This window comes from Ochlerotatus camptorhynchus, unplaced genomic scaffold, assembly GCF_037179485.1.
Source record: "Ochlerotatus camptorhynchus isolate MF236.1 unplaced genomic scaffold, CSIRO-AGI_Acam_v1.1 ptg001045l, whole genome shotgun sequence".
In the NCBI taxonomy this organism is placed as follows: Eukaryota; Metazoa; Arthropoda; class Insecta; order Diptera; family Culicidae; genus Ochlerotatus; species Ochlerotatus camptorhynchus.
Window position 1 is genome coordinate 71,806 of NW_027041462.1, and position 16,259 is coordinate 88,064.

The following is a 16,259-nucleotide window of genomic DNA, read 5'->3' on the forward strand; positions in this document are numbered from 1 at the left end:
CTAATGAGATATCATAATCATCAAATGAACCTAAATAAGAAACTTCAGAAAGTCTAATGACATTAAGTAGATTAACAAAAGAATTAGGATGCGGGGGGTCCGCTTAGGGAGGTAACTAACCTTTAAAGTTGTAGAATAAATCTTCTTATTTAGTCTTGAACTTTAATAAGAAAACAAAAGCAGACCAATAGCATTAAGCAGATTAACAAGGAGAAGAATAGTTTAGGAAATAAGTAAAAGTAGAGGTATGTGACAATTAATAACTTTTAAACTTTTTATGGTATTGTATTCCCCTGAGTTTGTTGCACTCGATTACTATATTATTCTCTCAATACGCGAAATCTCTTATATATGTGGTTAAAGCATTTGAGTTAACTTATTTATTAGTGTTCAAGAACTTACATTTGTAAACAGCAGTCAATGTTAATCTATGAACTAAATCCTACGTAAAATCGATCTTCACTTATGTTGTATTGATGCATGTTTAACTTTTCGCGGCTGTCGGAATCAACGCGCCAACGCTGAAGTGATTCGCAATGCGGTAGAGCTCACCAAAAGTGTTTTTGAGCTTCTGTAGTATTTGTTCGGTACGGTCTCGAAATCTTGAAATGATTGATACGTGCGGTAAAATAACTAAATTGAAACAAAGCTCAACAGTAAAATAAGTAGATATTTAGGGAGGAAACCAAAATTAATCAACTTGCCAACATAGGCTATCACATTTATTTTGGTGGCACTTTTTAAGTGATAATACGGTTGTTTGCGCGATTTTCGTATCTTACGTAATTTAGATGTTTAGCTCTAAACGGTTTTACTGACTCGAGGTTGTTCCTTAAGTGGTGTTGGTACAGGTTAAACCTTTGCCGACTATCGGATTCAACGCGCCTACGTCTACGGAGGTTACGCAGAAGTGATAGGCAATTCGGTAAAGCTTGTCAAACGCTTTTGAGCTTATGTAGTATAGAATTTGTTCGGTGCGATCGCGAAATCTTGAAATGATTGACACGTTCTTTAAGTTAACTAATTTGATACAAAGCTCAGTAGTTAATAAGTAGAATATCTAAGGAGGAAACCAAAATTAATCAACTTGGCAACATAGGCATTTCTTTTGGTGGCACTCTTTAAATGATAATAAGCCTTTTTTTCTCGCTTCGGTTGTCTCGCACGGCTTTCGGAATTCGCGCGGTTTTCGTAACTTACATAGTTTAGATATTTAGTTTGAAACGGATTTACTTATTCAATCGGTTTACTACGCGGTTGTATCTACGCGCAGACGTCACAGCATTTTTTCTATCACTATCTTGAAACAATACACACGGAATCCAGTGTTCAAGCGGCCAACATAGGCTAGTCCTTTTGCTGTATTGTCAAAGATAGAAGCAAAATTTATTCAAATGGGTCAAGTCTTGAAAACTAAGCTGTCACGCAGCTCCAGCTTGATACCCAATAAAAAAAATAAGTTGATCGCAAAATATGGATTCTGGAGCATCAAATTACTTAAAAATGTATTATGGTTACGTTTGTAAAAAAAATCATACCGACCGGTTTTTGGATGGAATCACCCCACTGTGCGCTCTCCTGTTAGATTTTCTTCAGTGCATAAACTCAATTACTACTTATTTGTATTTTTATTTAAAACTAGTGCAGATGCCGAGCGTTGCTTAGGAATTAAAACATAATGAAATGTATATAACGATGATGAAAATATTAATCGTAAAATTAAAACGATTAAATGCTTCTTAAACCTTTCATAAATGCTCCTCAGATTGATGCACTACAACATGCGGCTGATTTCAAGTTGCCAATAATTCAACAGCTGGTGTACACTCAGTTCAAATGGAAAGATTGCCGATGAAAAAAGGCTACCAACACTCACCTGGGCATGACAAATCATTTACATGCATTTCGATACGTTGCATTTCCACACATAGAGCTTAGATTGCCAAAGTCGGTAAAATTTTACTGGGTCTCTTTGTTAACTGAATACTCTGTTAATGGAAAAATAACTAGTTACCGAATGTTTTAGTAATTTATTTGCTTACATTTTATGCTGATTTTTTTTATTTTGTTTCGCATGTTGATGAATAAACAATAATGAATAAGAAATAAAATATGTAAGATTTTTTGCTATTTTTATTGTGGGAATCAGGTTAACTAGTTTAGAGGCGGATTAGCAATGATTCTGTTGAAACTAATCCTGAGATATACCAGCTTGAGCGTTCAACGAGGAAGTGGTTTGGTCGGCTGCTTGCTTTCTTGGAGTACCAGATTACGAAGTCGCCGTCTTGATTTATTTAATTTACCATGAAATCTGCGCGATTGATAGTTCCGCGAACATAACATTCATTTTTATATTATTCATTCGAATTTCCTAATGCGCAAACATATCAGGCATAACATTTGAAAACGGCACAAAAGCATTTGTAAACAAACTTTCTAAGGCCCTTTACACGCGAACCAAAGTACGCACACGCAAACCAATACCGGAAAGGTGATAGTTTCTCCTATCCGATGATGTTGTTGGTTTGCGTGTGCGTATTTTGGTTCGCGTGTAAAGGGCCTTAGAAAGTTTGTTTACAAATGCTTTTGTGCCGTTATCAAATGTTATGCCTGATATATACAGAATTGGAATCATGTAAATTTCAGTGCTCTGAGAGTGACATACACACTTAGAAAAGTTCATGTAAATTTAGGTGCTCTGAGGGTGACATACGAGCGTCAATTTCGACATAAATTTGAGCCATAACAGACGCGAAATATGGTTCAATCAAACGTACTTTTCGTAGTGCAACGATCTTTTTAGTCTCGTAGTCAACATGACATGGTTGTTTACGTCTCGTCTTTTATGTCAAAGATGGATTCCGTCACGTGTAAATTTATTTATTACTAAGTGTAAATTTAGTTATTTACATATATGCACACTTAGAACAAATCATGTAAATTTTGGTGCTCTGAGACTGACATATACGAGCGTCAATTTTGCCTGCACAGATAAAAATTCTGAATTTTAATTGTGATGTAAGCATTCATTCTCGTAAACTTGTATTTGATTCATGCAACCGAACAACTTGTAAACAATGTTGTTAACAAAGATGGGCTTTTGTATACAATATTTGCTACATTGCATGAAATGTCTCAGAACTTTACATTATTTATAATGTAAACTTATATGACAAGTGACGCTCCATTTATGTGCATCATATTGAACAGAAATTTACACTACTTTTTCGAACTGTTTTGGACATGTTCATTATTGAAGTATTGCCTAGCAGTCTTTTGTATTAAGGTGAAAGTGACCTAGTGAGTAAATAAAAATTTCAAAAATTGTTTTCTCTGAGACATCACATCAGTTTGCAAAAAGCTCTCGTCAATGTTTTCATTTTATTATTTCGCACAAAACGACAAGAGCTTTTTGCAATCTGAAGTGATGTCGCAGAGAAACCCTTTATGAAATTTTTATTTAATCACTAGATTACTTTCACCTTGAGCATTTTGGTTACCTTCAACTCAATAAATGATTTCAAATGCAATCTTTGTTGGATACAGCCACTCTATCACCACCAGTATACAGCAGGCAAACATCTTGTGATCTTGTGCCATCTCAGCCGCCAACTCCAACGGTATTAGTCTCATGTTGCCTGCTGCAGCAGCAGCGATGATGATAATTCTTGCTTTTCGGTCAGGGTGGATAATTTATGGCCAACGCCACGTCGCCGCTGGTGAGCTTTTTAGTATCGCAATTAGTGCGCGTCAAGAGAAATGGCGTAACACAAGATTTATCACCCAACCAGACGTAGGTTTTTCAGTCCGATGACACTTCATGAAGGCAAAAGACAGCGCTTTTTATTACTTGAATCTTTTGATTACTTTTAATGCGTCGTTTCTTCTCTCTCTCTCTCTTGACGGCTCAGACCGTCTTTCATCTCCATTATCAGTGCCTTAGAATCTATGTGATATGCAGTTGTAAAAAAATCTCAATGAGGCGGTGATATTTCTGTTCATGTGAAGAAGTGAGTTTGTTCCAAGAAAATATTTTATTTTTTCCTTCTCTGAAATATTGCAATAGAGTGCCTAGAGTTCGACAAAGTATCGTTTTATTACATTAAAATTTCCTTTCCGATGACTAACATTTCATAAGAAAACGATAAATTATTTACAAACCGAACAAAACGTTTAGGGATGCATATTATTTGACCCGTTTAATCGCGCTCCATAGAACGAATACGGAGGAAAGTACTGCGCTAGTGAAGGATGTGGTGGCATCTGAATACCGACTAAAGAGGCCGGAGACATGGAAGGAGGGAGTAGAGATGGTTTTCCGTAGGGATGATAGCGGGCAGTTGACATGGGACTTAAGGGTGGTGTTGGATAAGTTCTTTGGAACAGTGGATGGGATGGAGGTAATCCTGCCGCGGCTGCAGCTGCTGTGGCAGGGTTAAGCAGAGCTTCTGACATTGAAAGACCGGCAGCGTGTTGCGTTCGCAGATGTTGAAACAGTTCTTCGGAAGCTGCGAATCGCTTTCCACAATAGGATGAATCACTGCCTATCCAGTTGCATACGTAAGGTAACTGAGAAGCTGCCGCCAGTGCGGCAAGTTGAGCATGAGCATACATAGCAGCGGATGATTGACTAGCGGCTAAGGATGCTGCTGCTGCAGCTTGTGAATAAGATTTGCTTCCTGGATGGTCACATTGAGTACAGCCCGCTGGACAACCGGACGATCCGAGTTTTCCCAGCATATGAGAGCTTAAGGCACAACCAGTACAGTAGGGATCACGACACACTGGGATCATCGAGTCAGGTGCTCCTGGCATTTTCATTTTGGAGTAATTGAAGTAAGGGTTCATAGTCGCTGCTTTGAACATTTGGTGGTGCGGTGACATCAGTGCACTAGCAGTCATAAGATCCATTGGATAGCTTCCGTATCCGGAATAGTACGGTGGTCCAACTGTAGTAGAGGCTGGAGCTGAAGTGGATGCTCTCACATTGCTTTCACCGTTACTGCTGGGATCCTTGCTTGCAGATTCCGTAAGTGTTTTTAAGGTTGCGGGTTCCATAGAACTGCTCAACGTATTCGGTGAATCTTTGGATGAGGCACGATTTGGACTATTGTTGCGCTCTTGTTGTTGGTGCGAGCTGCCAGGAGTTCTTCGGTTGTGATTCGAGGGAGAAGATCGAGATGAAGCAGCACTTTGGTTTGATTCACAGCGACCATTTTGGGGTTGTATATTAGATGCGCTGATGGACCGTTTAGGAGATTTATTTTTCGCACTTGAATGATGACTGTCATCTGGTGACTTAGTTCGGTCATGATTCACCGTAGATGGCTCGTATGGCTTGAAACTCGATTTTGGAGTATCATTTGAAGACCCACTGGATAGTGTACCAGGTGACAGTTTGTCCCGGTTGTTTTTTGTACTCTTTTCTATGTTGGCCAGAAGTTTTGGATTCGGTGAATCGGAACCAATTGCGCTACATGTCTGTGCCAGCAATGCCAACGGGCTTGTCTTGGAGTCAAACTGTAAGGAAAAAAAAAGAATAGTGTTAAACGTACATGTATACACAAAACATAAATTCAGTAAAGTCCTATAGCTATAGAGTTGAACCGATAACCATCCACCGTTAAAATAAACCTTGTCAACTCGGTTGATGTGGCGTGTCCGTCTGCAAACTGACGTTTCTAGTGATATGGGGTTAAGTGAGGCGATAATTTGACTTTTGATCATTTTCCGCCTTGATTGCGGCGGCGGCAGCCTTTCTTTTATTTCATCACATTAGAGACGGCCACATAAGGCTTCGTGCACAAATTACGTAATGCCTGCAGATGGGTTGCAGATTGACCAAAGTTAAAAAATAAATAAAATGCGAATACAAAATGTGTTGATAAATAAATCCACGTGCTCCTTGTATGAAAGCTTACTATTATAATAAAAATTGAACGGTTTACTGTGGTTATTAACCTTCTAAAGGGGGAGGGAGGTCTTATCCACAATAATAGAAGAATACCATTCCTGAACGATAACGAACGATTTACACAAATGATTTGAAGGATACTCGTTAGATAAAATATCCATACAAATTATTTTTTAGGATTCGTTACTTATTGTTACATAGTAGGGGAGAGTGTCCAAAATCTTGATTTTGTGTGTTACGTAATTTATGTACCGCGCCTAATGACCACTCCATCAGAGGGAGGATTAAAGCGCAGGCAGACCAGAGACAAATAAAGTTATTTCCATTTTATTCTCGCTTTTTTACCACAAGAAGAAAGATGAAGGTAAAAAACGATTTCTGGGACGCGGGCTTGTAGCGGAAACTGTAAGCCAGAGTGTGACGGTGATTTTTGCGCAATCTTCACTCTCGGCTTTGCAAACAGAGCGCCGACAGTTTGGACAGCTGACGAATGACGGTCGGTTCGTGAAGGCGTGAAATTAAATTGGACAGCAGGGAAAAACAAGGCCTCAGACAAGCATGCTGTCTAAACCTGCCGTCACTATTGCATTATGACATGTTTTTGGCAGCGTGCACAGAAAAATAAAACTACCCATAGTTTGGGTTTTTTAAATACAAATTTGTGTTTAGCCACCTTTCTTCGTTTCATTCTCTCTCACTATTGTTGTCAAAAATACAACGAAAGATTCGGATCAACCATCTTGTTCTGTACAAGAAACCAAAATTGAGTAATGTAATATAAACCCAAATTTAAGTGAATTGAACTTAATTTTGTGTAGCAAAACTAAGCTAGTGAGTATTTTTTTTTGCCGTAGTTAAATACAAACTACTTTAAACTGGGTTACTCAAATTTAGGTTATCGTGTGGAAGATGGGCTATGAGTGAAATGAATTTAATTCTTGGTTTATTTTTAATTTCTATGTGTTGTGTTATGTGTTGTGTGATTAAGACTCAAAATACATGGTTCGTTTATATTAGAGTAATTTGCAATTGTTTCCCAGCGAAGCACGTGTTTTTTTGAGTTATAACTAGATTGAAAATGTTTTTGAAAAAGGATTTCCTCAATAAATTTCGAATTAGTTTTATGAAGCATTTCCAGAGCTCATCAAAAATGTATATTGGTAAAAAAACACCGTATAATAAAACGTTTGAATATGTCTCAGAGCCCATTTGTTGGAAGCATCATTTGCCTTGAAATTATAGTATTGTACACTTTGCATCTAATTATGTACACCCATAAAATTTGACTAGATGCATCTTGGAATGAAATTTTCAGCAAGAAGAATCAGTAATTTTGTTAGATGATTGAAAGTAACTTTCATTGAAAACTGTACTCTTGGTATCAGTTATTTGATTGATTTTATTGAACCGGTCACCAATGGGAGGAAAATATATGCAGTTTTATATCACAAAAACAAAAAAACGGAAAATATACGCAACAGCTGTTTTTTCCGAACTGTTTGATACCTTTAGGTGTTTTGCCCATGGACAATAATCCAGCACCAAGAGTCCAAATGAGATCCAATTATTAACATGTTTTCAGTAATTTTTACATTGTTGGATAGGAGTACACATATGTTTTATTATTCAACAATTGATGACTGATGAACATGTCACCATGATCGGTAATCTTCATGGCCATCGATAGATGCTGTACAGTAAACAATGTGAAGAGTGCAACAATTAGGTGGTGTGCAACATTTGGAAAATTACCCTAATTGAAAGTTCGGGTAATTTTACACAAAACATATGGCGTGAATCCAGAAGTAGTATCCATTTTTTTTTTATAATAGTCACTTTAACACTCTTTTGTCTTTCGTGGCTTGTCCAGTGGTGAGATTTGAATTGATGACTTTGGCGAGATAGGTATGAATATTAACAATTTCGCCGATGCCGTCCTCAGGGAAACCATAAACAAATGTACAGATACACCGGAATATTTTGTTTTAGCACGGTTGTATTTTTTCCCAATGATACCAAAACTGAATGCAACTAGTTTCAAAACATCGTAATTTACTTATAGAAACATATAGAGCCCAGAACAAGAAATTTTAAGAAATGTAACCGTGCAAAAAAAAAAGAATCGGGGGTATATGGTTGGTGATAAGTCAGACCAGCTGGAATGGTCATCCACAATGGATAGGGTAACCAACTTGAATTGGACCCCTACATATTTTGGACCCTTTTCATATATTTTCCTCGCTTACTGTCTAGTTTCTTCAAATTCATCTGGGTTGATGTTGTAATTACATTCTTTCAATTACTTGCTATGTCTCAAGATCATTAGTTCACCTCAAATTGCTTACAATTGCTCAATTTATGCAGTTTTAGAAAATGTTATCGAAAAAGTTTCATGTTTCGACGTTTGTCAAGAGGAATCGGCGTTAGTGTACTTGTTTTAAATTTGGTCTAAAATATACAATTCAATGATTTTTTTTTATCAAATCAGTTTATCTGACTTTGGAAGATGTATTTCACGTGTCTATAAAGATTTCACCTTAAGATTTTACTTAAAAAGTATTAAATAAAAAGTGTCCAAAAAAGATCGTAAAAAAATGTTACCAACTTATTTTGGACACTTATCAAATAAGAATCATCAAAAGAGCGACAAAAAAAATTCCGGTTGGTCGATCGTGCTATTATCTCAGATTTCTGATTAAATTGGTAAGTAAATCAATCAAAATTATATGAATTCATTGTTTTTAAATATATTTCTTGTTTATCAGGCGATTCAAAATGGGAAAAACGGCAAAACACGTAGAGTGGTCCACTCTGAGTTTTCCTAGTTTTCCTAGTTCCTAGTTTTCCACAAAAGTTTTCTTATCTCCCAAACGCATTTAACTAAGGGGCTGTTCATAAACTACGTAGACGCTTTAGGGGGGTGGGAGCGCTTGGCAGATGTCTACGGTCCATACAATTTTTTAAATGTTGTGTTTGAGACTGTCTTCTACGGAAGGGGGGGGGTTGAAATCTCTCAAAAACCGTCTACGTAGTTTATGAACAGCCCATACAAAAAATAATATGTACTGCAAGCATAGAGTCAGGTCTCCGTATTAAGATTTACTTCTGAATGATTTTTTTTTATAGTATGATCAGTTGTTTCCTTATGTTATATTATATTTCCACCTTTACTCGCGCCAACTTTTGTAACACGAGTACTCACGCGTTGTACTTTGTACAACAGTGTGAGTTTTCCATTTCCATTTTGCAGCCGAGCTACCAATCGATCTGAAATCAACGAGTATTCCTCAAAAAACTTGCTTTTAACTAAACAAGCTAAATATTTATTACAGTTAACCCCCAAAATATGCGGATAATAGAGAAAATGTAAATGGAAACCGCGTAAATGGTGTCCATACTACGAGGGTTCTGACTTAATTGGTTACAACATGGAATATCTCGAGATCCTGACCAGATAGAAAGTTACTGTCTTTGCCAAAGTAGTTCTAGAGATCATAACCTTTTTGCTGGTGGACAGTAGTTCAAAATTTACTCACTACATAGCGCTAGTATACATGTGAAGTTCTCGCATGTGATATATCTCGAAATCTTGACCAGATAGAAAGTTACTGTCTTCGAAAAAGTTGTTCAGGAGTTCAAAGCCTATAGTTCAGAATTTTTTCACTATATGGTGCTAGTATATACGTGAAATTCTCATATAAAATATCTCGAAATCCTGATCATATAAAAAGTTACTGTCTTCGGCAAAGTTGTTCAGGAAGTCAAGGCCTTTTTGCTTATGGACTTAAGTTCAGAGATTTCTCACTTTGCAACGCTAGTATACATGAGGAATTCACGCATATAAAATATCTCTAGATCCTGACCAGACAGAAAGATACTGTTTTCGGCAAAGTTGTTCAGGATGTTAGGATCTTTTCGTTGGTGTACAGTTATTCAGAATTTTCCCTTTACGTGGCACTAGTATGCGGGTCATTCAGAGATATTTTATATGCTAGGATTTCACGTGTCTTTCAACGTCACCTAGTGAGAAAATTATGTACTTTCCACCAACGATAGGGTTTGATCTCCTGGACAACTTTGCCGATTACAGTACATTTTTAGCAGGTCTTGAGATATATCATATGCGAGAATTGCACGTATATACTAGTACCATGAAGTGAAATATTCTGAACTACCGTCCACTAGCCAAAAGGCCTTGATCCCCTGAACAACTTTGCCCAAGACAGTAACATTCTATCTTGTCATGCTCTCTAGATATTTTATATGAAAGAATTTAACGTGTATACTAGAACTACATAGTGAGAAAATTCTGAACTATTCTACACCAAGCAATAGGCTTTGATCTCCTGAACAACTTTTTTAAAGACAGTAACTTTCTATTTGGTCAGGATCTCGAGATATAGCATATGCGAGAAGTGTATATGTATACAAACGCCACGTGGTGAGAAAATTCTGAACTACTGTCTACCAGTCGAAAAGTCTTGACCCCCTGAACAAGTTTGCCCAATACAGTAACTTTCTAACTGATCAAGAACTCGAGCTATTGTATATGCGAGAATTACACGTATATACTAGCGCCTCGTAGTGTGAAATTTCTGAACTACTCCACCAACGAAAAGAGCTTGACTTCCTGAACAACTTTGCTGAAGACATTTACTTTCTATCTGGTCAGGATCTAGAGATATTTTATACACAAGAATTTCACATGTATGCTAGCACCACGAAGTGAGATAATTCTGAACTATTTTACACTAAGAAATAGGATTTAACCTCCTGAACAACTTTGCCGAAGACAGTAACTTTCTATCTGGTCAGGATCTCGAGATATTCCATGTTGTAACCAATTAAGTCAATCCCACGTAGTATGGACACCGTTTACGCGGTTTCCATTTACATTTTCTCTATTATCCGCATTTTGGGGGTTAATTGTAATCAAAGTTTAGCTTTTTTAGTTCAAAACAAGTTTTTTGAGGAATACAAGTTGGTTTCAGATCGATTGGCAGCAACAAAATGGCAATGGAAAACTCATATGTGTTGTACAAAGTACAACAGCGCGAGTAACGGGGAGTTAACTTTTATGCATACCGTAAAACGGGGTGTAATTGATCAGCGGGGCAAAATTGATCGCTGAAATTTCTCGTGATATTTTTTCATGTGTAACATGTTTTTCGTTACTAAGCGTACGAATGTATCTTTGTATACATTGTAAAAATATTATGCATAAGTACAATATTGGGTATACTCAGCGATCAAATTCACCCCGCTGATCAATTTCACCCCGTTTTACGGCACCTTCTTTGAAAATTTTCCCACCTAGACGGACCTAACTAATGCGAGATAGGAAGAAGTGACCGTCGTAATTAATTTTAGGCTCATAGGTTGAAAGAACTTCAGCATGTCCAAAGTATATTCGTTCCCATTCAGTGTGTCCAAAATATATTATGGACACTGTCCAAAATCAAGTGGAAGGGTCCAAAATATGTGAATATCATGATGTGAAAAGAATTATTTTTCGAGTATATATCAATAAATAAAACATCTAGTTACATTTTACTTACAAGATGAGTAGCTTTCGAACACAACCGCATGTAAATTGCATAATAATAATAAACAAATAATATTATTTTGACATAAACGTGATCTCACTTCCTCTAGGGGTCCAAAATCAGTTGGTTACCCTAGGGTCCGTTGGCGTTAGCTTGCATTGGACAGTTAACTGGGTTATCTGTCAAGCTTACGTCAACGGATCGCAAACGCATCGATTGTGAGTGGCTCTTAAGTGCTTATTTTTTATCTCGAGAAAACCCAATTTAAAGTTTGCTTAGTAGCATTGTTTGACTGTTCTACGCACAACTTGCATATTGATTTAATTAACTGTCACCGCATTTCGTTTTGAACACATTCTTGCATTCCTGGGTGCACAAGTCAATAATATTTATATTATATATATATATTATTGCACAAGTCAATATTATTTATATTACATATTAACAATAATATTATTCATTGAAAATGACACACACATGAATAGCTGTAACTTTTCTACTAGTATACCAAATTACTATAAATTCCCAAAGAAGATGCATTAGAGAGTAATAAATAATGATTCAAATATGAGCTTTAACTTGAGTTTAGATCAAGAAAACAAATTAATGTCCTAAAAATGTTGTACAGCGGCAAAAAAAAATGCATTTTGTATGGCTCAACCATTATACAATGGAATGTCCACCTCGTACGACTTTATCAAGTACAACACCTGATTGTATTCAATTTACCATTGTATGAAGCGCCAAAAACGGAGAGTGAACCTGTAAGCAGAGACACTTACGCTTAGTCTGCGGGATCAAAGAGAATCTCCTTCCATCAATAAAATCCTACAACCCGGTAATGTACAAGCCATCGCACGAGGGGATTTCCCAATGAGTGGGGAAGAAGAGTCCACCTTCAATTTACGATCATCAGTTTTAACACCAATTGAAATTTTGTTTTGTTACTTCAATCGGTAAAAGATCGCGTTGTGACTTTTTAGATGATTAGGGGTAAAATGAGCATACTCTGTTGAAGTTGTTTACCTAAACACTTAGAAAAGTTCATGTAAATTTAGGTGCACTGAGCGTGACATATACGAGCGTCAATTTCAACATAAATTTAAGTTATAACATACCTGAAATATAGTTCAATCAAACGTACTTTTCTTCGAGTAATGAAATTTTCAGGCTCGGAGCATTTAATTATACTTGACACGTAGATATATTGCGTCACGTGTACAATTAGTTATTTCTTATTACACCTGTAGGGATACGCGGAGATAGGCTGTAAAGCATGGTATACTCAAAATATTCTTGTATCATTTAGGTTACTAACTTTACAATTGAAAATTTCCTCTTTTCATTATATTTTATTTGTGTGTCAAATATGTTGAAAATTTGCTCAAATGAAATTTCACTAATATACTAAAAGCCACTTTTATTTCAAATTCAACAATTTAAAATTTGCCAGTCTTCTAATTATGAGAGCAAGTAGCAATGTTAGTTTTTCAATGTAAACACAAATCATTCGAAACAGATACCTATATTTCATTTCAGTTTTTCGGTTCATTTCATCTCACATTATGCGGCTGTCTTTTGGCTTAATATATACACATAACAACGCGCAGTAGATCTCCTGAAGAGAATGAGGGCGACTGTCAGAGGACGGGTCGAAGATGGAAGCGTAAAAAGGCAAGTTGAACTGGTGGCGGATGATCAAAGGCTGACTGGGCGAGTAAACAAATGCGATTCATCCGCACTTTCGACTTCCAACCTCGAACTGACTCTTTCATTTACTAAAAAGCTGCTGATCGATGTGATGGTTGGGCGGGTACGAACCATTCCCGATCTCCCTCTCAATATGTGTGATGTGTATGGATGTTTGAGTGAGTATGCAAACGGAATGATGAGTGATGAAGAAAAGGAAAATGCCGCACTCCCAAAGCTCAGACGGACCGCCCGGGAGCATAAAAGCGCCGCCACTGCCGCCACCATGGTCTACTGTCATCGCAGTACGCATCGGGCATTTCACTTTCAACGCCGATTAACCCTTTGCCGCCAAACGGTGCGATTGATATGCGCTCTATAAACATCGTAATACAAACATGACAGCTACCGTTGATTTCCTTTCAGTTTTCCTCTGAACGCCTGTGAGAGTAAGATAAATTCGAAGCTGACGAACGAATGGAAAAATGAGCCACATTTGTCAGAGACAAGGGTGTGGCACGAGTATTTGCCGTGATAAAACACTGGTTCGGTGTATCTCAAATGTTTGTTGAATGATGAAAGATTTGCGTTTTAATGATTTTTCAATTTGGTGTTAATTAAATGTAGGGTATATGTTCCAATTATGACAAGTGTAACAGGTCTGGCACTACCTAACATACTTAATAATGATACAGTTAACGGATGACCTTTAGATATAATGGTTGTTTTGTTTTGCTGCGTGCCAGTATTTCTGTAATTAGAGTAGCGTGGCGACGGGCAATCGATACAATTTAAGTATTTGTAAGCTACTAAGAGAAACTTCTAAAGAAAGTACCGTAACCTGAGGGCACAATGAAGACTTTTTAACGTGCACTTCCCAAATGTAGGGGAAATGGCTCTAATGTTGGCCTATGGATCTATGATTGGGCCCATCGCAAAATATCAGCTATTTATCAATTTTATCTAGATGAACGCGTCATTGAGACGGTACTAATGGATATTTTTGGTCGCTATTGTCGATTGCTGAATTTATGTATGGGCCCAAATTAGGGGCATTTAGGCCGACATAACGTTCATTTCCACTATATATAAATATTTTTTTTATGCATATCCGTTGCTTTTGGAGGGTAGAAATAAAATAAAAACATTTGGTATTATTTTTCGGCAGGAAAGGTTTTTGACAACGCCTTAATCAAAACCCCCTAACTTCATTGAAAAGAAGGTAACAGAAATAGAATGATGTTATTTTTTCCCAAAATGAGATTGTATAGGATCAAAAATATGATGGTTTGCGCTCCAACTTAATTTTTTCGTTTACTCGGTATGCATTTGTGATTTTCACATTTAATTTGCCTTAGCTAAATTTTTTATTTTTATTATTATTTAAAAGCCATTTTGAGTAACATATTCAATAGGCATAAAAACTCAAAACTCAAAAATTACAATAATTGTGACAGGTTCCAGTGAACGATACTCTTTTAAGAAAGTGTGCTGCGATGTATTGTGCGGAAGTGGATGACAGTGCGGCTAAATAAGGAATCGTGAAATAATTTGCTCAATGGATTCTTTCATCAGTTGTATGAAACTGTTTTTTTTTGTGGCTTTGTGTGCGGTTGGCAGGGCATTGTAAAGTTTCCTTCAATCGTTACTTACTGACTGTATCCCAAATTACTACCAGATATTGGAACCTTGAATGGATCAGAGAGAAGTACAGTTTCATCAGCCAGCTGCTCAGGATAACTGATGAGATTTTTATCAGCAGTCCACACAAAGAACTCAGTTTGCCTTTGAGTTGGCTGATGTGTGCGGACCCGCCTATCGTTGAGTCTAAAGTAAGCCCCATGGTCATCTATGACTTGCCCATGTATTTTCATAGTTGAATGAGGTGAAATTCGAGCTCCCAAGTTTAAGGAAACTAAGTAAGAGCTGAAGAAATCTCGAAGGAGATTGTGCAGATCGTCATTGATTGGATTGCTTATCCAATTGCATCATACTTTTGACGGTTATTCAGAACCAGGGAATCAAAATGAACGATTCAGATAAAGATAATGGCCTTCTCATTTTGGTTACACTCATGATTAGTGCAAATCCAGAAATCACAATGAACAGTTCTGGAAACGATAATACGATTATCATTTGTGTAACAGATCATGATCATATGAAATAGCGATAATCTCAGATCATCATCATCAGCTCTCGTCACTGAAAATTCCCCATTTAAGACAAGGCTAATCAAATACCCTATAATATGTGAATTTTCGGAATGAGAATGACGTATAGAGATCGAAAATCGATGTTTGCCGCCATTATGAAATCCAAGATGGTGACCATTGATTTAAGAAAAACTGTCGAAAATTGATGTCCGCCATCATTTGGAAATGCAAGATTACCCTGCAATGTGGATATTTTCGGAACAGGGATAGCATGCAGATGTAGAAAATTAATATCTGCCGCTATTTGGGAATCCAAGATGGCGGCTATTGATTTTAGAAACAACTTTTCCCTACAATGTGGGCATTTTTGAAACCGGGATGACGTGTAGATGTCTAAAATTGATGTCGGCCGCCATGTTGACTAGTGTATTTGTCAGTTATATTTAAAACCAAAGGCCTCCAAATTGGATTTCAAAATGGCGGTTGACATCGATTTTCAACATCTACACATTATTCCAGTTCCACAAATACCCATATTGTAGGGTATTTGACAGTTTTTTTTTTCCGAAACCAACGGCCGAGATGACGGATTTCAAAATCGCGACCTACATTAATTTTCAAAATATATGTGTCATCCCGATTCCAAAAATATCCGTATTGTAGGGTATTTGACCTCTAGAACAACTTTTCCGAAGACAGCAAGTTCCTAGATTTTGAGATACATTACAAAGTGATTGTTATCATATGAGTAGATTATCGTTTTTGTTGCTGATCATGATGTGTAACACAAATGATAATCCATGATCTTACTGTACACTGATCATGATTCCGCTAACTAGTATTTTTATCGTCAGTAAGCATCGGAAGATAGCAGTTTCTTGATTCCCTGTTCAGAACTCGCCAAAAAAGCTTTCGCTTCATATCGAATTCCAGGTAACTCCAGTTTTCTTATCAAAA

General features: G+C 37.0%; 1 protein-coding gene across 1 annotated transcript in view; it reads right to left on the bottom strand.

The window, feature by feature from the left end:
- Nucleotides 1–4,017: 4,017 nt before the first annotated feature.
- Nucleotides 4,018–16,259, bottom strand: part of LOC135715939 (zinc finger protein Elbow-like) — a 69,027-nt gene continuing 56,785 nt past the window's right edge. Inside the window, exon 2 of the mRNA XM_065238871.1 lies at nt 4,018–5,520. Coding sequence (XP_065094943.1) covers nt 4,174–5,520 — 1,347 coding nt within the window. The 3' untranslated portion in view covers nt 4,018–4,173. The remainder of the gene's footprint in view (nt 5,521–16,259) is intronic.